Source organism: Cinclus cinclus, chromosome 15, assembly GCF_963662255.1.
Source record: "Cinclus cinclus chromosome 15, bCinCin1.1, whole genome shotgun sequence".
In the NCBI taxonomy this organism is placed as follows: Eukaryota; Metazoa; Chordata; class Aves; order Passeriformes; family Cinclidae; genus Cinclus; species Cinclus cinclus.
The window spans coordinates 2,032,312-2,058,766 of NC_085060.1; the positions used below are offsets into that span (position 1 = coordinate 2,032,312).

The 26,455-nt window shown below is 45.1% G+C and overlaps 1 protein-coding gene across 3 annotated transcripts; it reads right to left on the reverse strand.

Annotated features, from left to right (window-relative positions):
- Nucleotides 1-9,040: 9,040 nt before the first annotated feature.
- RLIM (ring finger protein, LIM domain interacting) lies at nucleotides 9,041-23,673 on the reverse strand. Of its 3 annotated transcripts, none has more exons than XM_062502792.1 (5): nucleotides 23,585-23,673; nucleotides 19,920-19,991; nucleotides 14,223-14,411; nucleotides 13,319-13,402; nucleotides 9,041-12,506 (listed from the first exon to the last, which is right to left on the reverse strand). In XM_062502792.1, exons 3-5 carry the CDS (start codon nucleotides 14,389-14,391, stop codon nucleotides 10,978-10,980), a joined length of 1,782 nt encoding a protein of 593 aa, XP_062358776.1. In that variant the 5' UTR covers nucleotides 14,392-14,411; nucleotides 19,920-19,991; nucleotides 23,585-23,673; the 3' UTR covers nucleotides 9,041-10,977. The 3 variants fall into 3 exon arrangements, with proteins under 3 accessions (XP_062358776.1, XP_062358774.1, XP_062358775.1); XM_062502790.1 differs by lacking the exon at nucleotides 23,585-23,673 and adding an exon at nucleotides 23,015-23,194; XM_062502791.1 differs by lacking the exon at nucleotides 19,920-19,991 and having other exon boundaries at nucleotides 23,585-23,649.
- Nucleotides 23,674-26,455: the final 2,782 nt, after the last annotated feature.

The window sequence follows — 26,455 nt, forward strand, 5'->3', positions numbered from 1 at the left end:
CACAGCACAAGGAGCACACCACTATTATTTAAAATAAAAGCATCATTTTTAAAGCATCATTAGATTTATTTTAAAGCATCATAAATATTATTTCTTCCATTTGGGAGTGGTTGAGGGGCAAGATGAGGCCTTCCAGATACCTCCTGGTCACAGGAGAATTAATCATTTTTGTCAATAGGAGAAGTTATGGGAAGGTTGGGAAAGATCAGGGATGATAATTCATGAGTGAGGTTACAGAGGCTGTGAGACACTGAAAACACAGCTTTTATCCAGGGTTTTCTATTAATGATTTGTTTATATGAGGTGCTTTAATTGCCATTAGATGAAAGCTGACACATGCATTAATTTTGTATAACTCAGGCTTCTTTTTTTTAACGTGCACCTCAACCCCTTTTCAAGTTGGGGATATTTACTGCAAATAGTGTTTTAAAAAAAACCATCAGGAGATAAGAGATGGTAAACAGAGATTAAAAGGGAATGAGAGCACAGCAGTGAGCTCCTCCAGAGGAGCCTGTGCTGTGCATGCAGGGACAGAGCAAGGGGAGGGAATGCTGCATCCCATTGCTGAGAAGGGGAAGCACAGCCCTTCACTTACAGGGACCAGAAAAAGAGACAATTTTAGCTTGATATCAAAACAATCCTCTTGGGATGGTTGGAAAGTTGATGGGGAATTGGGAGGTGCCGGAGTAAAAGTGGGCTGTGAATCCATGGGGACAGGGAGGGGACAGAGAGGGGATGGAGGGGACAGGGAGGGGATGGAGGGGACAGAGAGGGGATGGAGGGGACAGGGAGGGGACAGGGAGGGGATGGAGGGGACAAGGAGGGGATGGAGGGGACAGGGAGGGGATGGAGGGGACAGGGAGGGGATGGAGGGGACAGGGAGGGGATGGAGGGGACAGGGAGGGGATGGAGGGGACAGGGAGGAGATGGAGGGGACAGAGAGGGGATGGAGGGGACAGGGAGGGGATGGAGGGGACAGAGAGGGGATGGAGGGGACAGAGAGGGGATGGAGGGGACAGGGAGGGGATGGAGGGGACAGGGAGGGGATGGAGGGGACAGGGAGGGGATGGAGGGGACAGGGAGGGGATGGAGGGGACAGGGAGGGGATGGAGGGGACAGGGAGGGGATGGAGGGGACAGAGAGGGGATGGAGGGGACAGGGAGGGGATGGAGGGGACAGGGAGGAGATGGAGGGGACAGGGAGGGGATGGAGGGGACAGGGAGGAGATGGAGGGGACAGAGAGGGGATGGAGGGGACAGAGAGGGGATGGAGGGGACAGAGAGGGGATGGAGGGGACAGGGAGGGGATGGAGGGGACAGGGAGGAGATGGAGGGGACAGAGAGGGGATGGAGGGGACAGGGAGGGGATGGAGGGGACAGAGAGGGGATGGAGGGGACAGGGAGGGGATGGAGGGGACACCCCTCCCTGCTGCTCCAGCACCTTCAGGAGCAGCAGCTCACCACAGCCCATCTCCACAAATTCCATATAAATAAATATATATCCATACACACGTATATATATACATATATATATGTGTGTGTGTGTGTGCATCTCCAAAGGTGTATTTGTGCACTGAAATCCCCTCTCAGCTTGGCTGAGCACAGGGCAGGGAGCACCAGTCACCTCCTCCTGCTCTGCCAGGCTGCTGGATCTGGCCCTAATTTATGGGGAAAAAAAATGGGGAGAAAAGAATTTTGCATCACACAAAACCCAGAGTTTTTCCACAAAAAGGCCGTGAATGAGAAAAAAAACAAACCTCAACAAAATAAAAGGATGTTTTCATTACTGGAACAGAGTGGTTCAGTATTTAGATATCTAGTTGTACATTAACATTGAAATAGCATTGATTAAACCAAGTTAATTAGATATAATAGCTGATATTTGTGCCACAAAACACGTGTGTTTTACATATTAAATATATGTAATGACAAGTATGTTTTATATATCAAATATGAGCCACATGTCAATGTTTTGCATTAACAGGTTTAAATTGCATATGATTTAGACCAATATGTGCAAACAGCATCTATCTCTCTATTGATTTTTTAAAGTTTACACATAGATGGAGACACAAGTATATCTATTTATAGATGTGCAGTGTGTACACAAGCTGGGCACTGCTGTGCCTGGCCACTGCTGCTCTCCCTGTGGGCTCTGGGTTTGTTTTCTTTCATTGTCTTCTTCTCCATCTGTTTTCTTTTTGCAGGATTTACGTATTATAATCCTTCAGAGGAGAAAAAAAGGAAAAAGGAAAAAAAAAGGAAAAGAAAAAAGGAAAAAGGAAAAAAAAAGGAAAAGAAAAAGGAAAAGAAAAAGAAAAAGAAAAAGAAAAAGAAAAAGAAAAAGAAAAAGAAAAAGAAAAAGAAAAAGAAAAAGAAAAAGAAAAAGAAAAAGAAAAAGAAAAAGAAAAAGAAAAAGAAAAAGAAAAAGAAACCCCATTTGCAAGTGCCTCTGAAGAACTTGAAGGATACACTGAGGAGTGGAAAGAGATTTTTTTTTTAATCATCCCCGCGTTGAAATGCAAACCTTTCCTAGAGCTGTCTGTATTCAAAGCGACAATTTGGGAAAAATCCCTTCTCGAGGCTGTTCCAGGTGGATGGGCTGGGCTGTGGGGGTCTCTCTGCCCCGGACTGGGGTCCCCAAACCCCAAGAGCATCTCCCGAGGGGAAGGAGGACGCGCGCAGAGCGCTCCGGAGGCTCGGGATGCGCCGCTTTCCTTCGGCTTGGGATGGGATTTCAAATGCCAGGGAGGGACAGCTCCGGCCTGGCAGCGGGACAAAACAAGGAAAAGCAGATGTGGGGTGAGATCTAAGGGAAACAAGGCACAGGGGAGGGGGGAAATGACAGCGAGGAGAGACCCCAAAACATCAGCACCCCCGGTGCGGGGACAGCCCGAGACCGGAGCGGGAGCAGAAATCCCTTGGGATGCTGGAGCGTGGGTTGATTTTGGAGTGAGGGAGCAGAAATCCCTTGGGATGCAGGAGTGTGGGTTGATTTTGGAGTGAGGGAGCAGAAATCCCTTGGGATGCAGGAGTGTGGGTTGATTTTGGAGTGAGGGAGCAGAAATCCCTTGGGATGCAGGAGTGTGGATTGATTTTGGAGTGAGGGAGCAGAAATCCCTTGGGATGCAGGAATGTGGGTTGATTTTGGAGTGAGGGAGCAGAAATCCCTTGGGATGCAGGAGTGTGGGTTGATTTTGGAGTGAGGGAGCAGAAATCCCTTGGGATGCTGGAGCGTGGGTTGATTTTGGAGTGAGGGAGCAGAAGTCCCTTGGGATGCAGGAGTGTGGGTTGATTTTGGAGTGAGGGAGCAGAAATCCCTTGGGATGCTGGAGCGTGGGTTGATTTTGGAGTGAGGGAGCAGAAATCCCTTGGGATGCAGGAGTGTGGGTTGATTTTGGAGTGAGGGAGCAGAAATCCCTTGGGATGCAGGAGTGTGGGTTGATTTTGGATCGCCTTTGGAGTGCCAGCGCTGTCCCCCATGACCTGCAGCCCGTCCTGGACACACGAGCAGAGTCCCGGGGTTGTTTTTTTGTTTGTTTGGTTGGTTTTTTTTTGGAAGGGTGGTGCAGAAAGCTCCCCCGTGCCCCCTTCCCCCTCCTCCCTGCAGGTTCCAGCTATTGTTCTGGTGCTCTTCCGCCCAGCATCACCATTCAGTGCTTGTAAATCTGTTCTTGTCTCATCTGGAGCATCGCTCAGGCCGGCCCGGCCCCGGTGTACGTGGCTGACACCGCATCGCCCCAGCAGCCCCGAATCCCTCCTGACCCAGGCTGAGCCTCTCCTGGACCTGTCTGCATCCTCACAACCTCCAGCATCTCCATGGGCTGGCTCTCATCCATTCTCTTCTTCCACCTGTGTTGATGTTTAATCCCTTTCAAACGAGCACTGTTCAAAAGACTTTCTTTTCTTTCCCCTTGAGTTTAATTCCCCTCCTATTTCCTGTCCCATCCTCTGTCCTTCATCTCTTTCCATCTTTTCCACCCCCACTTTTCCCTCCTGCCCACATCACACTTTTAGGAAAGATGGACAGCCAGCACTGCTGGCAGTGAGCAGCTCTCAGGGCATTTCCCGCTCTCTTCCATCTCATAAATACTTCAATTTATTTAGATGTGTCTTTACAAACTAACTCACAACCATCCCAGCAAAGCAGCAAAGGCTGAGTCATTTCTAAGTTTATTTAGGATTTATTTAGATTGGTTTAGCAGTACCCAGAGAGATTAACCTGTTTCTTCCACTGCATTTTTTCCCAGCCCTTCACCTGCACGGTGAGCAGCAAATGATGCTCAGGGCAGGCACACACTGGTCCCACCTTCATTCCATAAACCCCTGGACAAGAACCTGCACTGGAGAAGAACCTTATGGGCTCCTGACATGAAGTTATTTTGAGTTTTTACCCGTTTAAACCCTCTGATACCTCCAAACTAACTGGCCAGCCAAGGTCTGGCTCTGCAGATTCCTAGGGTTTGGGTCTGGAGAGGTGCCAGATCTGTTTCACTGCTGTGAAAGGAAAGATTAAAGAAAGTATTAAAGCCAAGAAACCAAACCAGGCACTTTGTCCTTCATGGCATTTTCTACAGGAAGCAACAAGCAAAACTGATGCTTCAGAGCTAAAATCCACTGGCCTCAAACTTTCAACCTGGAGAAATCACATTCTGCAAATGCATCCTGAGAAATCAAACCAGTGTAAACACATCCTTGATGGGCACCAGGAGTTGGGCTGGCTCCTCTCCTGGCTGTGCCAGGGTCACAGGGAATGTGCTGCAGCCCCAACACCAGCACAAGGGTACTTCCTTGCAACCCTTCTCCTTGAAATCCCAGAACCCCGCTGCTGTAGGGTGCCAGAGCTCGAGGAAGCCTACACAGATGTAGGATGAAGTAATCATTGTTGAGGGGACCTGACGCCTGGATTTTCACATGCTCAGCTTAGCAGGGGATTTATTCAGGGGAACAGTCGGAGCATGTGGCAGCAGCATCTCATTAGTGTCACAGACAATGCCCAGCCAGTCTAAGACTGAAAAAAAAAAAAAAGGTAGGGTTAATTTTCCCTATATAAATTTATTGTAAGAGTTTGGGGAGCCACAACACAGCTGATTTTAGATTTATTGTGTTAAAAGTCCCAGAACAGCTTCAATCACACTTGAAACAGCTGGGAAGGGCAAGGAGGAGCAGCTAGCTTGTGCTGTTCTCCCCCTTTCTCTTTCCAAACACTCCATCCCACTGAGGAGGGGTCAGAAAAGAGGAAAAGCCCCCAAAAGGATGGCTATTCCTGCCTCTCCATCACTCTGGGATGCACAAGGTCACCAAACACAACCTTTCTCCTCCCACCCGGCAGCAGGACCAGCAAAGCAGCCAAACACATTCCTCTGAGGTCTGGATGTGCCATGGAAATATATCCTGAAGGGAGGAGTGAGACAGCGTAAAAGGTTACAGAGTTTAGCACCAAGAGGGAGGAACAAGGTTATATAAAGTTTTACAGGTCAGGACAAAGACCTCAAATATATTAAAGAAAATAAACAGAGGGATGAAGTCAGCCACACACCAAGCCAAGGCTGGCTTGGGCTCTTTAAGCAATTCAGGGGTTGATCAAAAGTTTTTGAGGAACAAATCCAGGGTTACCCAAACTGAAGGAATTCCTGCAGGGAGATGAGGGGCTGGAAACAGCTACCAGGCAAAGAGCTCCTGATTTACAGTGTGGGAATCACTTCATTAAGAAAGTCACTGAAAAAGCTAACACCTGTGTTAAACACCCACTTCCAGACTGAACTGAACACTCAAAGAGCTAGAAGCCTGTGGGAATGAAAGAAAAAAAAAACTTTATCCAAGAGCTCTCTTTACGGAGAGTGCAGCTGGAGCAGAATCCCAATTCTAGGCATCCCTGGAGCAGCCCACTTCTCCTTGCTGGAGAAGAGCACCACTGGCAGTGCTGAGGAGCATCAGCCCAGCTGACACTGAGCCCTGCCCTGGTGCCCAAAATGCCTTTTTCAGGGACACAACACCTTCCTGTCCCTACTTTTGCACCGATGCCATCGTGCTGCTCTCGGTGAGTGGCTCCTGCTTCGTACCCGAGGAACAGGATTGAGGTGAGGGAAGCATAGATAATAAACACAGCTTCCCACACCCTAAAAATCTTCCTTCCCACTCCAGCAGGTGTTTGCACGTACCTCAGCTGCTAATTTTAGGATGGAGCTTTAAGGCACATGTGAGATTCTCCCAGAATCCTGGCTGGATTTGGAGGGAGACTCAGCCCTGACAGCCCTGCATGGGCTCTGGTTCCCATGGGCACCTGGGTCACAGCTTTTCCTTGGAAGACAACTTGGAGATGCTGCTGTTGTATCCTACATTAGCCACTGCCAGATTTACAACAGTTTTATGTCCTAATGCAATAAATTCTTCCGAGAAGTTAATTCTGTACCTTCCAGCTCCTTCCTCTCTGCCTCAAGGGGAAAGGTGCATGGAGGAAATAAATTCCTGCCACATCCACCACCATGTACTCCACTGCATTCCCACCATAAGAACGAACCCAAGGAGTGATGATCCACCACAGAATGAACACTTCATGCATTTTATTGAGTCCAGTTAAATTTGCATTATAACACCTTACATAGGGAACAAACTCCTCCCAGGTGTTAGCTGGCAAACCTGGTCAAACTGTGTCCAACAACCTCTGAGTACCAGTTTGTATTAAACAAGTCCAGAATAAACAAATGCAAAGCACGGTACAAAAAAAAAAAAAAAGAAAAAAATAATAAAGTGTTACATTCACAGTGGAATTCAGGGCTTCCCAACCAACAGCCTTCCCAGCAGTGAAATTCAGAAAGGGGCTCAAATACTGTAGCTAAAGGGAATAAAACCAGATACAAATCAAATAAATTCAGTGCTGTGTTTTCCCATAAGAAAAAAGGAGATACAGTCTATCTGAGAGGTTGGGAAGCCCTGGTATAACAGATGCAAACCTCTATTTTTTTAACACACCACCACTTATTTGTACTTTGGGTACGTTACCATTAATTGTGTCTCTTCAGCCTCCTGCTTTCCCCAACCCCCCTAGTCGAGGGTAAACAAAAAGCCTACTGTACATAAGGGCTGGAAATATTTCTGAAGTTGTTATAAATTCCCTCCATGTGGCTCTGAGCCAACCTTCATCCAAAGCTCCTCCTCCTGGGAGAAGGCAGAGGAGCAGGCAGACATTTCCAGCTGGGCCCCTCCTCAGCTCCTGGCCTGCTCACACAGACCCTTTCCCAAACCAGGACACCACTGCCACGAAAGCAACATCCCAAATTAAGGGTGAGATGAGGGACGGAGGCTTGTTCAGAACCCCCTCAGCCTTACCTGCACCTCTTCTCACCCTTGCATTATCCATCCCCTCGTGGTTATAATGAGACCACTGGGTTGTTTATCCACAGGATCCTTTGGAGTCCCATATTTGCATAACTCAGACAAGTGACAGGAAACTGGGATGCCACTCATTATGGGCCATTGTGCCAGCTCTGGTGGGAAACCCCTTGGTCTGCAAGTCCACACAATGGACAATCAGAGCTCCTTCAGACCCGTGGGTGTCCTGTCCTGCAGCTGCTGCGCCTGCACTGCAGCGCTTCCTGCAGAAGGCCTTTCAAATTCCCTGATTTCTATGCATGAAGTACCTACATCATCAAATTGTTTTTAAAACAACTCAACTGCCTCAGAGTTCTCTGCAAAAGAACCCGACTCGTTCGAAGAAATAAAAAATATGCACGGGAAAGGGAAATCCAACAGCACTAGGAATTCAGTCTTTTTGCAGATAAAGCCCCAAATTAAAAAAAAAAAAAATAAAGTGAGCACCCTCAAGTCTGTGTTGGTTCACGTGAATTAAGATATGAACTAAGAGCAACTCGTTAACTATTAACTATAATTATTAAACGTGTGCGTTTGTCACAAGGCTTTGGCCTTGCTGTGGGTAGGGATCTGTCCTGTCACAAAGGAATGAAGCTCATGCACCAGGTATTCCCAGCATGAGTCCGGACATTTGGGAGAAAAACCCCATGGTAACCACTGAGCCGGGCATTTACAAGGAGAATCCTTTGAAACCTAAATAAAAGCTGCAAGGAATCCCGCTGGTGCTGAAGGCAGATCCCACACGGTGGCACTGTGACCCAGGCCACAGCTCTGCCTGTCCAAAGCCATCATTCTTACAAATCAGGCCTAGGAATGTGCCAAAACTGGCCCTTTTAACCCTGCATACCCCTCCAGGCACAAGTGAAGATGCTGAGAACCTCCAGAAATACAAAAAAACAACCCCCAAAACTGAGGGAAGAGCTAAATACACGTTAACTATCAAAATAATTAATGAAATGTAAATTAGTCTAATTACGAAAGTGTTCCACATTTTGTAAGCAACTGAAATGTTAATATTGGCTTTTCCTAACTCCAATCTAAATTCAGATAAATAGAAATTTAATTACCCTAATTAACTGAGCTACATGAAGAAGTTTTTGCTGCAGACAATGAACCCCCAGTCCCTTTAGCACATTCAGTGCTGCAAAAGGCAGAGAAACCAGGGAGAACGTTCAACGTCTCCCAAACTGAGACGAAATTATTTGTTCTTGGTACAGTTTGGGAAACCTCCAAGATTTTATTGGTTGCTCTTGTTACAGAAAGATAAAAGTGTTAAGACATGCTAATAGGTGTAACAAAACTGTGAGGGCAGTTCTACCAAGGTGGGAATTCCATGGAAAAGGTGGGGTTGACAGGAACCACAGCCATGTTTGTGTGAGTTTTGGGATCATGGGCTCCTTTCCTGGTGCTCACCAGCTCTAGTCTGAGATGAACATCTCTGACTTTCAACATCAAACACAGTACTCAGGTAGAGAGGAGTTTTTATCCTTCTAAATCTATGCTCTGTAAGTCTGGAAACCGCAACGAATTTGCTCTGTGAAATTCAGAAGTGTTATTTTGCTCTGTGAAATTTTGGCACAGAGAACGCAGCACCCGGAATCAAGAGCCAGCTCCAATTTTACAGTGCTGTGTGTCCAAGAAAAAGACCAAACCCAGCGAACAGACTGATTGTTCTGTTCCCAAAGAAGCCTCATGTTCCCTCTACCACGGTGGCGTGGCCCACCAGGAGGAAAGCAAACTCAACAGCCAGTGAGGGCTTCCCACTGAAACAACAGCACAAAATGCACACAGAGAATTAAAAAAAAAAAAATAATTTTGGGATGCTGTGGAATCCTGAACTAGCTGATGAGATGTTAAAATAGCTTAGAGCAGCGATTATAATTTATGCACCCACCACTATAAAACACTAAAAATGTGTTTTAATTAGAAAAAAAGATAGGCCAGCTTTGGTTTTGTCATCTGAGGAACAAGCAACATTTCCCATCCAGCCAGCAAGAGCAGCTCGTACCCCTTCAGAACTACTGCCCTGGAGTGGAAATAAATAAAAATCACTTTCCCATTGCACACGTAAGCCAGGAAAAACCCAAAACCTTAGAGAATAAAACAAAGAAAAGGTGAAGGATGTTTTCCCCCCCCCCCACACACACACTCTGATGAGAGTTGAGGTACATTCTCCAATTCTCAACTGCAACACATCACATAAATAACTTTAAGCCAATTCATTATCATTCTGTCCAATAAAGAGCTTGTTTGGTTTCTACTGTCATTCTCAAGAATCTGCTACACACTTCAGTGCACTCATTTTTAAATGCAACCCAATACTAACGATGGGCTTTCCAGTTACTCCCTGTGGCACTTGCACCCCAGGCTACCAACACCGGACCACTCAACACATTCAGAGGTTACCACTACAGTTGAAGCTTGTGAAAAACTAAAAACCAACCTGTCCATACTTGTTTGCTGAAGTTACAACGCTGCCTCAAAAACTGAGAGCAAAAGCTGATAGAAAAATTGGGCCCACAACTCAGTGAATGAGCCAGTACACATGGGTTTCTATTATTCCATCTTAGCAACCATACCAAGAAATAGCCAAGCATTAGAACAGTTCCTAATTTTTATCACTTTTCTTTTTTTTTTTTTTTTTGGTGGCATTACTGAGCCAAAACACTGCAATTATAACATTTAATTTCCGGGGGGGTTTTTTTAATGCAATTTAATGTCTAATGCAACTGTTTTTATGTTACAGTAACTGTTCACATAAATACTACAGATATGCACTGCTCTTGACAGGTACACAGTCACAAAAGCAGCTCTCCTGTGTTCAGTTTGCTCTCTGTGTGGTGGGGTCTGTATGAAAAGCATTCTTGATTTCTAAGCATGGTACAATTTTAACTCTTAATGCGTTAGTACAACAGTGCATTGGAAAAGTACTGAGCTTCTACAAAAAAGCTTTACAATTTTAAAACAGATTTTTTTTCCTTTATTTAAACAAGCATAGGCAATTCTTATATTTCCACAACAAGATAAATATCCCAATTACGCTAACAGCTCATCCTACAGCGTGCCATAGTGATGGGGAAAGGGCTAACATTAGTGTTATTTACACAGACATGTCCAATATTAAGCCAGGAGAAAAATTAAAAGAATGTTCAAATGTGCAATTAAATTAATATTATTTTTTCAGAGAGTTGGATTTCTTGCAAAAATTCCTCTATGACTCATGGACACTGAGCTGGGATAACATCTCAAAGAACTCCTCAGAAGCACAATCTTGAGGACAAATTGTTTATTGGACTGGGATGGCAAGGGATGGGCAAGAGAAAGAACTTAATATTCTTCACAAAAAAAAAAAAAAAAATTTGAATTGGGGAGATGTCTTTGGACAAGTGAAATTGAACACCCAAACCGACTAGAATTCGAAAAGCCTAATTAAAGAAATTTTCCAATTCCCAAAGCTTGAATCCAATGAAAACGCTTCGATGAGGGAAGATTCACTCCGAGTCATTACTATACACTGAGGTACCACTCAAAAAGTGGCCATAAAGGGAAGTGACTTCTTTGCCCATCACTATCACACCAGCTGCCTGGCCATCGACTGAGCCCTCCTTCAGACAACGCTCTCTCTGTTCCCAGAAGCTAAGACTGCTCTGCGGCAGATGGGGCAGGTGGAGTTCTCCGACAGCCAGCGGTCGATGCAGTGCACGTGGTACTCGTGCGAGCACGGCAGCTTGCGGAGCTTGTTGCCCTCCGTGTACTCTGTGATGCACACGCTGCAGGTTTTCAGAGCGTCGCTCTCACCAAAATTCCTCATGGCTAGGTTGTCAATTTGTTCTTTGGTGAGTCCTCTTGGTTGGTCGTCGTCGTCTTCGTTGAGTAGGAAAAATTGTGCAAGGCTAAGGAACGGTAGAGAACCGCTTTCTTCAAAAGTGACCGATCCCCTCATATTCCGGCCTTCCCGCCTGGCACCAGATGTTGAGCTAGCCTCGTGCCCTCCCTCGTACACCTCCCCTGAGCTAACATCTGCACCCTCATTGCCCGAGGTGCCTCCGCTCTGCGGCTCAGAAGTCTCCACGTTCTGGCTGGGAGCCGGCCCGCTGGGATCGGCATCGCTATCGCTGTACATGAAGTAGCTGAGCTCCCCGAAGCCCGTCATGATCTGCCTCAGCATGGTCTGGATGGCGACTGATGTGGTCTCGCTCAGGCCCGTGTTTAAGATCCTACGGATAGGAATCCTGATGGTGCTGACGTAAGTTCTCACCCCGGCCCGCTCCGAGCGGGAGAACGTGCGCCGGAAGCCTCCGCGCTCGCTCTCGTAGGTGACCGTGTTGTTGGGGGTCTGGGATCGGGACCGGGTCCTGTTGGCTATGCTGTCCCTCTGCCGGTACTCGCCCGGCCGAACTCTTCTCACCTGCAGGTCCAGCACTATGGTGGGAGGCCTCTGCCCAGGAGCTGTGGACTCACTGGTGCCGGTGGTTTCTGAAGAACCTGCTGCTTGGGGAGCAGGCCTCGTTTCAGGGGGGGAGAACAGAACTGCATTTTCGCTTGGCACCTCAGTCCCCACCGTGTGCTGCCTTAACGTCACGTGCTGCCTGGTTCTAGAGCTGCCCTCAGCCTCGCCCGCTGAGGAGTGGTCAAGTGTTTGAGATGATGTGTTGTGATGAGACCTGCGAGGGGCCTCACTCACTGCATTAATAGGTGACCTACTTCTATCAGTCCTAGCCCGCGTCCGCCGCTGCTCCGGACTCCTACTCCTGGCTCTCCTCTGCCCTCTAGGAGGGGAAGCCTCCTCAGCCATCAGCTCCTCTGCACTGCTCCTTTCCGATCCAGGCTGCCTTACAGACGGTGATTCAGACCTTGGAATTTCAGAGTCACTTTGGCTGTTCTCCAAATCCTCCCCGTTGGAAGGCTCTACAGATGGCTCATTCTCAGTTTCTGCATTCGTGTTCCCATTATTACGGTTGACATTTATTTCCAAACTGAATCTGAAGTCGCCACTATTTGGGTTAGTCCGGCTCACTGCTCTCCAGGACTGGTTTCCTCGCTGCCCACTTCGCGTTGTATTTCCAGTCTGTCGGACTGAATTAAGCCAGTCTATTATAGAATCTCCATTTGAAACATCTTCTGTGGACTCTGCACCTGTGAAAAAGACAGGGAACTACCAAAATTAGAGTACTGAGCTAATTTTGGAGCCATCTTTTCCAAGAACATAATTGCTTACAATTTAGAAGTGCTGAATCCTACCAAGTGCTACTGTTGTTTCACAGGCAGTGTGACAATTCTATAACTACCAGAGCTCTTCTAAGGGAGCAGGAGTGGACATTGCTCCAATATGGACAGATAGGCTGCAGCCATCACAGAGCAAACAAGTCATCAAAAGAACATGTATTTTCTATCATAAGTAAATGGAAAGTCACATGTTAGGTGTCATAACACATCAATATTCTGTGTTTTCCTTTCCAAACAATTAAGTGATCTATTGACCATGAAACAGAGAATTAAGTTGGTCCTGAACCTTCACCTACAAAGCTTTATAACAAATCTGTCTCACTGAAGAATGAACCCCAGTGATCAGCTCTGAGCATCCCCCACCAATCTCTACAGAAGGGTGACAACAGCAATACAGTCTTTGGAAGGGAAGAATGGTGAATTAAAAAAAGAGGGATCACCAAAAAGCATCCCAGAAGGGAGTAGACAGAAAGGCAATCTTAAAAAAATGAAATAAAAAAAGAAAGAAACCTGAACAAAGCTTTATTTTGACAGAAGAGACGTGTATGAATGAAATCTGTCCCAAACTGACCTCCGCAGCAGATATCAGACATAAGGCTCACTAAGTTTTGAAACAAAGCTCACCTTGCACCTGCCTAGGCTTAACTTGTTCCACTCCTGCACTCAAGTTAAGGTCCGTACGGGGTGCTAAAGTTAAGAGTTTTCACAAATACTGTATATACCTCTATTCTCATCACTGTTTTGCTGTGGCGGACCTTCTTTAACTTGGTGTAGCCTTCTCAGCAACTCTTCTTCAGTAATTTCACCTTAGAAAATAAGCAAAATTTTCCAAAAATATTTCCAAATCATATATGTATGGCAAGCATTATCATAAGCTTCTAAAGAAGGTACAAGCCACTGCTTGTGCTCTGTCAAATTAAATCCAGCCATAATGGCATTGCCAAGCACATTGCTAATGGGAAGTTGAGACACTTCAGCACTTTTGTCCCAAGTAAGTTTTCCTGAAGCTGAAATATCCAACAGCTCCATCCTATTCAAAAGAGATGTACTCTCTGATCCGTAACCTCTACAGCTGAGCAGCAATTTTTGTCATCCTACACCCATTAGAGTGTCCAGAGTGAAACATTTGAGGTTAACACTTCACAAGCAGGAAAAGGTTTAAATTACTTGAGTCGTGGTTTGAATTATGTATCAACCCATAAAGAGGAAATTCAATGAGCTGATTGAGAGCTGACATCAAAATGCCCATGAAGAATCTCATACCAAACTACTTACCCTGGTTACAAACTCCTAACCTCACCACCACAAAATCTGCACACAGACACTTAAAGGAGATTTTTTTTGTCCATCTAACGGTTCATAATTGGAACCGGGTCAAATCTGGACATTTCTGCCAAGTTGTGCAAACACCAGACTTTGTTATCTGTTGAATCCACACCATCCTGTATCTCCACAAGTCAAGGGACCACTTGAATTTAAATGTGCACAAAGTAGCAAGAAGCTACTTCCTACCAGGGAACACGGCAGCAGCACACAGACGGGTGAAAGGGCTTCAGGAGAACAGAAAATGACACAAATTGCCTACAAGCAACTCCAGCAGGAGGGACATAGGCAAGCATTACCTACCTGGTGTTCCTAGCAAATTGTTATCTCTCATAAGCCTGTAGTCCTCTTCACTCAGGTTGTTCACAAACTGATAGAAAGCTTCTTCTCGATCTAACCGATCCAGCTGGCTCTGACGTTGGGCTTCTGATTGATCAATACTTCCTTTATCACCAGAATCTGAGCTTTCCATCTTGATGACTAGAAGAGTACCTAAAAAAAGGAGAGAACAAACCCTTCATCGAGAGCAGTGAAATACAGCACGGAACTTAGGCATGTTTGCAATGGAGAGTGAAGTGCAGGTTAAAGAAGTCTGCTAACGTGAAGCTTCAGTTAGAATCAGGTTCATCACCACAGGGATCAAAAACAAAGCATGAACCTGCTCAAGAAAAATACAAACAAAACTGATGCCCATCATTATCAAATACTCAACAAAGCAGCAAGCTGAACAGAGAATATCATCTGCCATAAGTCTAAGCTCATCTTTGCATTCACAAAGTAGGTGACCATGATTATCTTCTTTTTCCATAAAATATCCCTAGTATCAGAACTGCCTCTCCAAGCAGCCTTACGTAAGTGAAGTACAAGCCACAAGCCATCCCTGATGATGCTCTCTGAGCACAGGATTATATGTTCCTTGCTTTTTCCTGCCTGCTACAGAAACACCCTCTTCACCATACAGTGAATTTTAACAGAATGAAGTGGTTATGAAGAACACAAATAAAGAAGATGATGTGGAATCCTGTGCACAGAAAAAGGAAAGGTTCTCATTCCCTCAAAAAACAAAACGAGTTTGTAAAATCAACTTTATAGTTTTACATCGAGAGGAATTTGCTTTCAAGTTTCAGCTTTTACTAAAGTACTGATGTTGACGAGCATATTTCCAAGACAAAACTCCAGCATATATCAGGTACACCAGGGCTTTAAAAAGCTGTCTTCTAGGCTGCATATTTTTAAATATAACCTTCTCATATTGTTTTTCATTTGGATGAAATACTTGACAACTCTCTTCCAAGGAAAATAATCGATGAATGCGGTGTCTGTATCTGATATATATTATAAGGAACACATGCAAATGCAGGAGACATTCTGGCACTGGCTGTGCCATGCAAATGCTTCAGATGAAGATAAAATAACCAGTTTCCTTGATCACTCTGCCTCACTATTCACAGCACCAAGACTTTTCCTGTACAACTGGTAGAATCTAGTTACTCAGAGAGGTGATTAAGAAGCTAATCCTCTGCACGCTAAAAAGCTCTGCAGTAACAGTCCCCATCAGAAAACATTCCTTTCATTTAAACCATACTTCATGTGACATGGAAATACTGGAAGAATAAAGCTTTTCTGCTTCTCACTGGAAAATTTCCAACACTTAGACATCTGTCTAGTGCAAAAGGCATCTTTTTTTGGTTTGTCAGCACAGCTGTCAAGTCAAGACTGCCCACAGTTTACATTAGTGCTTCTCCAGAAGAGCAGCACTGCATGATCTCCATGGGCACTTTATTTCAGCTGCTACGGTGAAAATTAAAGTGCACTGACGACCTCGGTGTGTAGCACCAGCAAAATTCCACAGGATAGGACATCCCATTATTGCAGACTTGCAAATTATGAAACTGTTCTCACCCTCTTTGTCTTCAGTTCTGATGTAGCAAAACTTGATTTTAACTTAGCAATATTAACTTACTGCCACTCCAGGCTACCAGCACGGTTCTGGTTCGGTTCTGTGAGGTTCTGCCATTTTACCAAGCAATTAGACTCTTTTTTCAGGAATCAGGAAGCAGCAGCAATTACCGGGGTCACTCCTGAGTCAGATGGGAGCCTATCAGCTTTCCCTGCATTTCTAAATCCCTGGTGCAATCTGAATACTGCAGACTGGCATGTGACGTGTTGTGTTCTGTGACGAGCTGTAAAACACCAATAAATGACCCCATTCACAGGACAGTTGAGCAATAGTTTCTGCAGGTGTGTTCAGCTCTGACCCGGCTCACTTAGGAAATCTCTGTGCTCTTCACATGCCAGGCACATATTTCTAACGAGAACACTGCTTCAATCAACTTTTTACAAGCTTTCTGTAGCAGAATTATTACTCCAAGTAGAATTACTTAAAGACATGCTTGAGAAGATACTTTTAAAAGCAGGTCACGCTGGTTCTGGTAATATCTGAATAAAAGTCTCAAGGAGAACGAGAGACTCGCACCCAAAATAAAACCTTGGAAGATGCATCAGATCTTTGGGGATACACATCAAACTAGGAAACACGTGGAATGCCTTCAGAAAGATGGCAACATTACACCTTTGTAAGCAATAAACTAATTCAACCGCTTTTAAAAAAGAAAGATGCATTACACATACAAAACATAACATTTGTTTACTACTTATTTACTACTTTCCTTTTAACTGAAAATTCCAGTGCTTGCAGGCACCTTGGCCATCTAATGCCTACGTGAGTCAAAGATATTGGCCCCTTGATTTTCTGGAATGGAATAGGCATCCTTGGTCAGGGAAAAAGTCAAATGGGGGGGGGGGGAAGGAATTTAAAAATCTCTTCTTTACCAACAGGCTGATGTACAGTTCAACACGTGATGCTTTAGGAAATGCTTGGAATAAGTCATACTACTTGTTTCCAGGTTTTCTCCTCTTTTCTCCTCCATCACCTCTTACAGTCTCTCTTAAACCATAAAATTGGCAAATTATCAAGGCTGAAGAGAGTTCACTGCTAAGGAAAGAGCCTCAGAGGTTGGAACTTGAACAAAGAATTTAATTTACGTGGGGACTATTTCTGCTAGTGACGAACTGCAATATTTTCCTATTGCAACCTACTAACAGGTTACACCAGCCACCCGTATCCCGATTTCATGATCCCAGAAATGCTGCCAATCCCTACGGAATGTTTACGCTGATGGAACTACAGATGGTACAGCAACACCACATTCTACCTACCGGACTGCTGACAGCAAACGGGATGACACTTCAAACTAGAGCTCTGACATTAAATCCAGGATTTCTACTCCAAGGCTTCTGCTGTTTTCTATCTCCTCCCCATGCTCACTGTCCAACATAAGCCTCGCCTCCCAGACTGCTGCAGAGCTCTCCACGGCCCGACTGAACTTACTGGAATGTTTAGACTGCTCCTGCCTCAGTATGGCTCCACAGAGCCCATCTGGCTGGACAGCAGGATTTTCATGGTGGGAGTTACCATGGCACAGCACAGAGAAGCAGAAATAACTTGAAAATCTGCCCCTGAGGATGCTGCTCTCAGTTCACACCCTGCAGACAATTAAGACTGGCTGAAGGAAGCCAGCCATGTAGGGAAGCCTGATGAGGGAAAACTAACAGGTGTACTATTAGCTTACAACAAAATAACCAACATTTGGTTATCTAATAAGCAGGTACAGATCAACTCTGCTTTTCTTTCTTCCAGTGTAAGAGCTTGTTCTTATCCAAGTTAAAAGATTCAGAATTTCCTCCTTTAGTGTCCTTCCTTGTCAGCACTGAGTTGACACAGGGTGGGGAAGGTCACAACTATGAGCAGGAAGTTCAGATCTGCTGGTTATTGCCAACTTCAGCTGAGACACCCAGATATGAAAATCTCTTTATGGGGAAGTAAGGGGGTGACCACCTAAAGATTGCACAAAGAAAGAGAATCGGAGATAGGATAAACAACTTTCTCCTTACAAAAAATCTTCAGCAGCTGAGTATCCAGACAGAGTAACTACAATGAATTCTTAATTGGTGTTCCCATCCTGCCACAAATCAGGAAAGTATCTTCCCTGCAGTTACGCTTCAACAAGCTCAGAGATTTCTCAGTACAAATGACTGCCTGTCTCCCCACTGGTGCTCCAGACTGCAGTAAGCCCACAAAAGCTATTGTTTGTTACATTCTTTTATTCAAGAGGAAGTAATACTATGGTTTTTATTGGACAGGGACAATTTCAAAGTACTGGATATTCCCTCAATAATGCAAAGTTATCATTCTTACAGCATAAGAAATATTATGTTGTCTTTCATGCCAGGTTGTGTGCAAACTAAATATCCAGTCAGGAATCTGCTACTGCCTCAAATCTAGTGGGACAGCAAGCAGGGGTATCATATGTGTGTCACTCATTCACCTTCAACAGTAGCACAGCCTATCTCCATATTGCATAGCACTATGCACTACAGGATTCTTCCCAGAAAAAGTACTAATGGACCATAATGCACTGCAATACTTTCCTAGCTCTTCCTCCTTCAATAATCCGTAGTATCTCCTGACATTAGTTATCTGTATTGAATACCAAGACACTACCTTAGCCTGCATTCCTGGGTTTTTTTTAGATTTAAAAGAAATCCCATAAAACATTAGAACTCTCATTAAACCAACTAGGCAGAACTTAGAAAATCTGACAAACCCTGAAATCACTCATTGGCGGGTTAAATGAAAAAGCAATACCTTAAAACTAAAATCTTCATGAGATTTATGGGGCAAACCTCAAATTTTAACAGGACAAAACACGGAATCTAATTAAACTGAAGAAACAACTCAGCTGCTCATGAGTCAAGTGTGCAAGAAGTTGTTCCTCTAGAACTCCATGGTAGTGTTACTGGTATTTCAACCTCACCTGAGACACTCTCGTGCCCTGTATGGCAGGAATGTTTCCCGAGTTACCTCATGTCCCAGCAACACAGTTAATACCTCTGGGTAGACAAAAAAAGAGGATGGCAGTGTGGGTGTTCCAGAGGTGTCCTCAGCAGAAGGCAAACTTCTCATTTATGATTCATACCCTCATCATAATTAGCTACTCCAACCGGTCGTGCACCTTGCTTGCGTGGAGTCTGCAGGACCGATCAAACCCTTGGACTGAAGGAGTGACTCAGGATGGAAGCCAGAAACACCGACTGGTTTGCTTTGGGTCCTTAGAGGCTATTTTCCCTGCCCAGCTTGCAGTGAACATGCCTCAAAGACACTTCAGCTCAAGAGAAGCACAGCACAGCTGCATGTCCAAGTGCTTTCCACGAACTGTGACTTCAGCAGCTCTGACGTGCCATGGCAGCACGGCCCCAGTCAGCCCTCCCTCTAATTCCACGGCTCAAATGACACAGGAACAGCAGCTAGAACAGGCAGTCCTCCTACCCTGGGCTCCTTCAAGCACAAACAGAACCCACTTCACACACAGCACTCATCCAACTCACCCCACCTCATTTTCCAAGAATTCAAAGTTAAAAAATAGTTTTCCATGCCAGTCAGCATCCAGTTTCTCAATACTCAAAACTAGTTGGGAGTAAGTCATAACAGAAATGACATTTTCATCATAAATATTTCATCACTCAAGTCTGCAAGCTCAAAAGCAGAAGCAAAAACTGCCAGTGAATCCCATCATTAAAGGAAAAAGACACCCTAAGACAATGAAATGAAAGTCATCTATTTGCATTATACATGGAGCTTCATTATGTCAAGTTTGTTTGGCTTTCTCTTTTTTTGCAGGTGCACAAGTCTCCTTTTGTGATCACACCAAAGGCTTTGATACCACAGGTCCAAAACACTTATCTCCATCTTAGAAACTGTAGAAAGGAACCAACTTGTCTAGTTTTCAAAGTGGCATCGTGAATTTTGGCCCTGCTATTCTGGCTTTTTATTTCCACTGGGATGAACAGCAGATTTAGGTTTTTTATCAGATTTTTAATAAACATACCACAAGTTTTAAAATCAAGAACTTCCTACATCCTCTTTAACTGAAAACTTACCATGAAACACGCACCACTCTTGGAAATCTGGAAGAAAGTTTTGTGTTCTATGGAAGTGTTCTGTGAAAAGTGCTGTAAAATTTAAATGTCACTTTAACAAGGAATGTTAAACATCAATGCAGCTTTTTCACTACCCCAGTGTGTTTCAAAGCAAAGGCCCTCAAACAAGATGTCATTCTGAACATACATTTCAAACAATAGAAAGCAAATGAATACTTTTGCAGAACAGTGGCAGAAAGTTCCACAGCATAAAAAAAACCCCCAACAAACCAGAGAGGAAAAACATTTCAGCTGAACCAACTGTTGAGATAAAGAAGAGAAACACTAACAACTCCTGATAAGTCAGAAAGAAGTGAGGAAATCAGGGCAGAGCTTAGCAATTCCAGAACACTGAGAGCATGTGGAACCAAGATGGAGCTCTGAAAATAAAATGTGGCAACAACTGCCAAAATGCTGGGCTTTGCCTTTTACCATCTGCACTTACTAAAACAACACTTTTCACATACAAGTGGAAAATAAAATTAAGATAACACTGTCTTCGCCATCAAATTCAGACAGCACAGAAGAAAAAGCTTCATGTATATGAGGTGCAGCAAGCTTCCAGCATTGCAGGCTCAAGAAATAATGCTCTTTTAGGCCAGAAATTATGCTGAGTCAGCAGCAGAAGGCCCACTCAACTCAAAAGAAGTAAAGCTGCACACAGGTAACCAGTGTTGACCCTAAGACACAGCACTAGAACAGGACTGAGAGCCAAGGACAAGTAGAGCTCTGATTCCTGAAGAAACACAAGCTGCGGTGAGTGAAAGCACTAAGCCATAATCAACACACACTGATTTTCAACTAAAAAAGAAAAAAAAAAAATCTTTAAATTCGCTGCTGAATCTTGCTGTCTCCACACAACTGCTGCTAATGCAGGCACTGCTAACAGTGAAAGAGCAACAACCAGAGAATCACTGCAACCACAACCCACAGAGGAATTCCGATACGTGCGTTCCTGTTCTTGTTGATATCTGCTGCCCAACAAACACAGAAGTGGGAAATAAAATGAAGGCAAATTTATATGAATTTAAATAGGCATCTGTGCCATGAGAATTCCATTTCTGATGCCATCCCAAGGTAAGGAAGCTCCAGCATTTTAAGAGGACTACGTGCACATACAACTTGCACATTGAAACCCAGACTGCTCTGTGCATGAGATGATTTTAAATTACTGAGCTGAGATAAAATGTGTGCTGGCTTTTCCTACGTTCCATAATCATCAGGTGGTTTTACGAGACCATCGAACCCTGCAGATCTCCCTGAGTCAAAAGCTGAGCCTCAACACTGCACAGCAGCCAAAAGCTCCTGACAAGTACCTTGTTAATACAAAGCTGAGCAGGGTTTGAAGGAGACACAGGCTTGTGGTTGTGATCTTACCTGCAGCCAGAACCTGTGCAAAGGCAAAACCAGTCCCTGGGATGCTCCTGGCTATCCCTACTCTGCACACAAAGCTCCTGACTAAGTTATGACACTGCTACGCTCTTTAGAAGTTTTGATTTTGAGAAGCACAAGGCTCTCATAAAAGTATTTGAAGATGGAAATATTCACATTTCGTTTTATCCCTTCACGAATAATTTTTGCAAGCTCAGCAGCTGATAAGTTTTCACCAAGACTGAAAGTACACCACAAAACCCTGGAAAAACACCCAATAATCATATCTGGATTCAAGTGTTTTAACACATGGAAACTCAAGTTCTCTATAAAAAAAGAAATTAGGACACTCCAGTAATGTGTTAAGCTACATTAGGCTGGACTTAAATGCAATCTTTAGACTCAAGTATATGGAGTCATTATGTTATATTGTGCTATGGTTGTTAAAAAAAAATAGTACAATACCTCCACTGCAACTGGAATAATTCTACTAATATCTAGGGATTTATTCTGATACATTCCCACAGGGAATAGGAATAAAGGATCAAGCAAGGCAGGTATATTTATATAGAGGTGTTTTGAAAATATTTCCATTCAGGGATCACACTACCCACTCCCCTAAAAAACCATAAATACACATATTGGAGAGCAGACACTTGCAAGACTCTTGTCCAGGAATTCAGTAATATGGAAAACAAATATGATACAGATGGCAACCACGACAGTCTTGAAAAATACTGGTGTGTGGTTATTGCAGTGACAAACATTTACCCAGTCAGAGCTGCTGATGAAGGGAACACTGCAGTTGCTGTGCCTTAGTGGTCTAACATAACAAGAAACCCTTAATTTTATAATGTGTGGTGTGTTTTCCCTTCCCAGGACATAATTCCAAGCTATCATTATTTTAATTCCAAAACGGCAAACCTGTAGAGGGAACAGAGTCAGTTTAAGTGCTAGGTGACCACCAAAACAAAACTAAATATCTGACCCTCAATTAAGATAATTAATTGCCCAAGAAGCCGCTGACTGTTTATTTGTTTTAGAAATACTTGAAGAATCACTGCAATTAAAATTCAGGGACAAATTAGTGTCAGAAGTTCTTAGGAACTTTTGACAAGTATTTTCCAGTTGAAATTACCCAATACTGCCAATATGGACAAGCAAATAAACGTGATGTGTGATGATACTACTCGTTATTATCGAGTTTGTATTCTTGTTTAGGAGCTTCTCTGTATCAAGGCTCTACCTTCCTGAGAAACAGCAAAATAATACCACTATTATTTTAAAAACTCAGGATTTTTGCTGTGAAACCTTTTATCAGGCTTTTACTGAATGCTAAAATCAAGATAAACAACGAATTTTATGAACAAAACTTAATCATCACTACATCATATAAATATATATATATATATATATACACACTATTTATATACAATCTGATATTGCTCATCAATTAACGCAGATCAACATAAACACAGACATCCAGCTGGACTTGACAAGGGTTTTGAAACAGAGAAACAGAAACCGTGAATGCCAACAAGCAGCATTAAAAGGGGCAGGGATAAATTTGCACAGGAAGCTAAAGTGACAGAGCAAAGATGACGTGATTAACTGGGGAGAAACTCAGCACAGGAAGAGCAAACATCACAGGTTTGAACAGGTCACGAGCTGATCCAGAGCCTTACACAGCGGGATAGGAAGAGTTGTTCTCGCCTGTCTTCCACAACAAGGCGTCTTGCCTCAACTCACGGGAAGCCCGGCCTGAAAATACGGCCCTGAAAAGCTGCAATTCCTCCAGCAGGCACTGAACTGTGGACAAGGCCCAGGATAGCAGCTACAACCACCCCCTCCCTCCACCTCTCCCAAAAGGAGCTTGTTCCAATTCCTCCCCCAGCCCAGCCGGACACCCGGAGGGTGCCGGGCGCTCCCGCCCTGCCCGGCCGCAGCGCAAACCGAGCTCCAGCCCCCAGTGGAGAATCAGGGTCGCGGCGAGAGGCCCGGCCAGGAGAATCCCCGGGGTGACGGAGCGCGGCCCATCCGGGCACACCCGCGCTCGGACCGCCATCACCGCCCCCCGCTCCCTCACGGCACCGCCGATGGAGCCTCCCGCGCCTCGCCGAGCAGCCCCCGGGCAGGGACTGAAGGGCCCCGCTGCCGCTACCCGCTCCGGGCGGAGGCCGCCACCGCCTCCCCCAGGCCTGGGCCTCTCCCTTCCCCGGGCCATTTTGAGAGCCCGCCCCCGCCCCGATGCTCACCGCCCGCCGCCGCCGCCCGCCGCCGCCCCCCCCGGCTGTGGGTGCGCCGCTGCCCGCGCCGCTCGGGGCTGGGTGCCGGCTGTCCGCGCTCCGCCCGTGCCGCTCCGCCGCCGCGCCGCCTCCTGCCCGCTCAGGCGGCCATTTTCTGCTCCATTGTTACCAAGGAACGGGGGGCCGGAAGCGGCCGCCGGCAGCCGGAAGTGGAGGCGCGCTCGGCCCCGCGCAGGCGCGGCACTGGAGGCCAGCCCCGCCCAGCGCGCGGCCCCGGCCCTCAGGGGCTGCCGCCATTTTGGTGCGGGGCAAAGGCTGAGGGTGGGGCGGGGATGCTATGGGTGCTTCTCAGCTGGCGTCTCCCAGGGAATGTGAAGGGGATTGGGGGTCAGCGGTGCCCATTCGTGATGCGGAGCAGCAGGAGGGTCGGTGTCCCCGCGCGCGGTCCTCTTAAGTGTGGGGCCGTTTTGTGTCACCTCAGGTGCGCGCGCTGGGCAGAGGTGGCTCTGCAAGACCGATGGTGCCAAAACAACAAATAAATATTAGTGGTACTGGCGTCTGTCAGTGGGGATAGTCACCCTTTTCTCCATTCTAACCGTGGGCATTCCTCCACCTCTAACCATGGCCGAGTTTCCCCTCTCACCTGGTGCTGTGTACTACATATACCTGGCATGCCCTATGAAAATGTAAGATATTCCTGTTTTCCCATGTGAGCTTTAATTAATTGAATCCCAGACTTCCCTTGTTATGTAGGGTTAAGCACTTCTGCACTTTCCCCTCTCGCTGCTGAAATTATCGAGGGCAGATGATCCCGTTTTAATGCCCAAAATGTCATATCCTGTGAAGGTCTTGCAAGGAAGTAAACTTCATAATATCCAATACATAGAGAAAGAACATATTCCTGAGGATTTACACTATTTCAGGAAGCCCATGAGACACCTTTATTTCTCCTTTTGGTGGTTCATTATACAAATAGCACTGTCAGGTTGAGAGGGGTGTTGCATTTAAAGGTTGTGGAAATGGTTGAGTTTCTACTCAACAATGCAAGCCCAACTTCTTATGTAGACAAAGTGTTTTTATATATTCACACTTTAAATTTTCCACGTCAGACTTGAGAACTCAAAGGCAGCCACAGTGTCTGGGTGAGAGAAAAGGGAAGGGACAGCTACCGGGCATATTTCTCATCAGTTTTACTTGCCACAGCCTCTGACCAGGAAAGGGAGATGCCAAAATCCTTAGTAATGGAGAGAATGAAGGAATCCCACTTTCATCTGGAGCAGGTGTAGGTTCCCAGCTATATTTTTGTTCAAATAACCAGTACATGAAGCAATTGAGTTTATTACAGCTGCAGGACTGGTGATACTTGATACACCACGTAGCTGGAGTGATGGAGAGGTGATACCTAATACAGCATAAAACTTGCTTGCACGATGTTCACCTTTTAAGTTTTTAAAAGTAAATCGGTGTTGGGGGAGTGAGTTTAAATCACACCAGTCCTTTGCTTCATTGCTGAAATTACAGTTAGATTTACTGCAGGGTCAAACCGTGACCGTTTTGACTGTTAAATATGAGTAAAATAATAATAAAAAAAACCCAAACAAAACCAAAAGTAAGAAGACTTAATTTAATGTTACAAAGCAATTTGGTGGTTTTAATGCAGCAAAATATTTGTCATTGGGAAAAGCTGTCTTGCTCCCAACCCATGACAAATGGATGTTTTATGTAGTTAGTGCTCCAGCCCCTACAAATTACAGTGGCTGGATAAACTGTGTCCCCCAAGCAGAGACTCCGTGGCTGAGTGTGTGAGTACACCTTTATATTTGACAGGCACCTTTGAAGCTGGCAAAAACATCCATTCCATTGTCAAATGTGGATAATTCAGGGAGCAGGTGGTGGGCACACAATTGATCCAGTTTCTCACAGGTAGCCTTGTGCCCACGACTGATAAGGCAGTCACCGGTGTGAGTACTGGCAATTAGCACAGCAGCAGGACATTCCTCAGTGTCACCTCAAAGGACAGTGTCACCTCAAATCGGAGGTGAAATCCAAAAATGAATCCTGCCTTTTCTCCCCACCTTTTCTGGATACCAGGCAAGGTCAGAGCAGGATAAATGTGGCTTTATTTAGACACCAGTAACCTAAGCACCAAAATATTAGGGATTATTGAGTAAATGGGAGGTGGAGCAGACTCTGTTTGGATGAAGGGATAAGATGATGGTTTATGCTCCTGGAACAGCCTCCTGACATCTGACACATCATTTTATTTGTCTCTTCCCCCCTCAACAAAAATACACTTACTTGATTAACCTTACCAAAAGTCTTGAAAACCATCAAATGGCAAAAGCAACAGAGGAATAAAACATTCTTCCTCACGTCTGTGGCTAAGCTCTGACTCTTGAGGCAGACCTTTACCAGTTTGCTGGGAGATGAACACCAGCGAGGAGCAGAGATGGCAGCTGGATCCTGCTGATTCACACCTTCCTTAGCTGTAAAAACTTGGAGCTGAGGTCCAGGGCACACAGCCGAGGAAAGGTCTCTCCCTTCGTGTGATTTGGTGGATTTATTTGCAAATGCCCTCACAGAGTTGATCAGGTACAGAATAAGCTCTGTTTTTCCCAAATCACTTAGTGCATTTCGGTATCCACTTGACATTAATAACAATAATTGACCTGTGCACACACATCTCCTTAACAGCTTTGACAAAATTAGGATCGGTGTAGCAGCATATTTCAAAAAGCTTGTAGGGGAAAATATATTTGCATAGAGAACTTTGCAGTATAGGGGAAAATCCAAAATCTACAGCAAAAGCAGGGTGTAATTCCTACTTAAGTTTTCAATTTGCTACTGTATGTTTAGCTAAAGAGAATTGCAACACTTTTC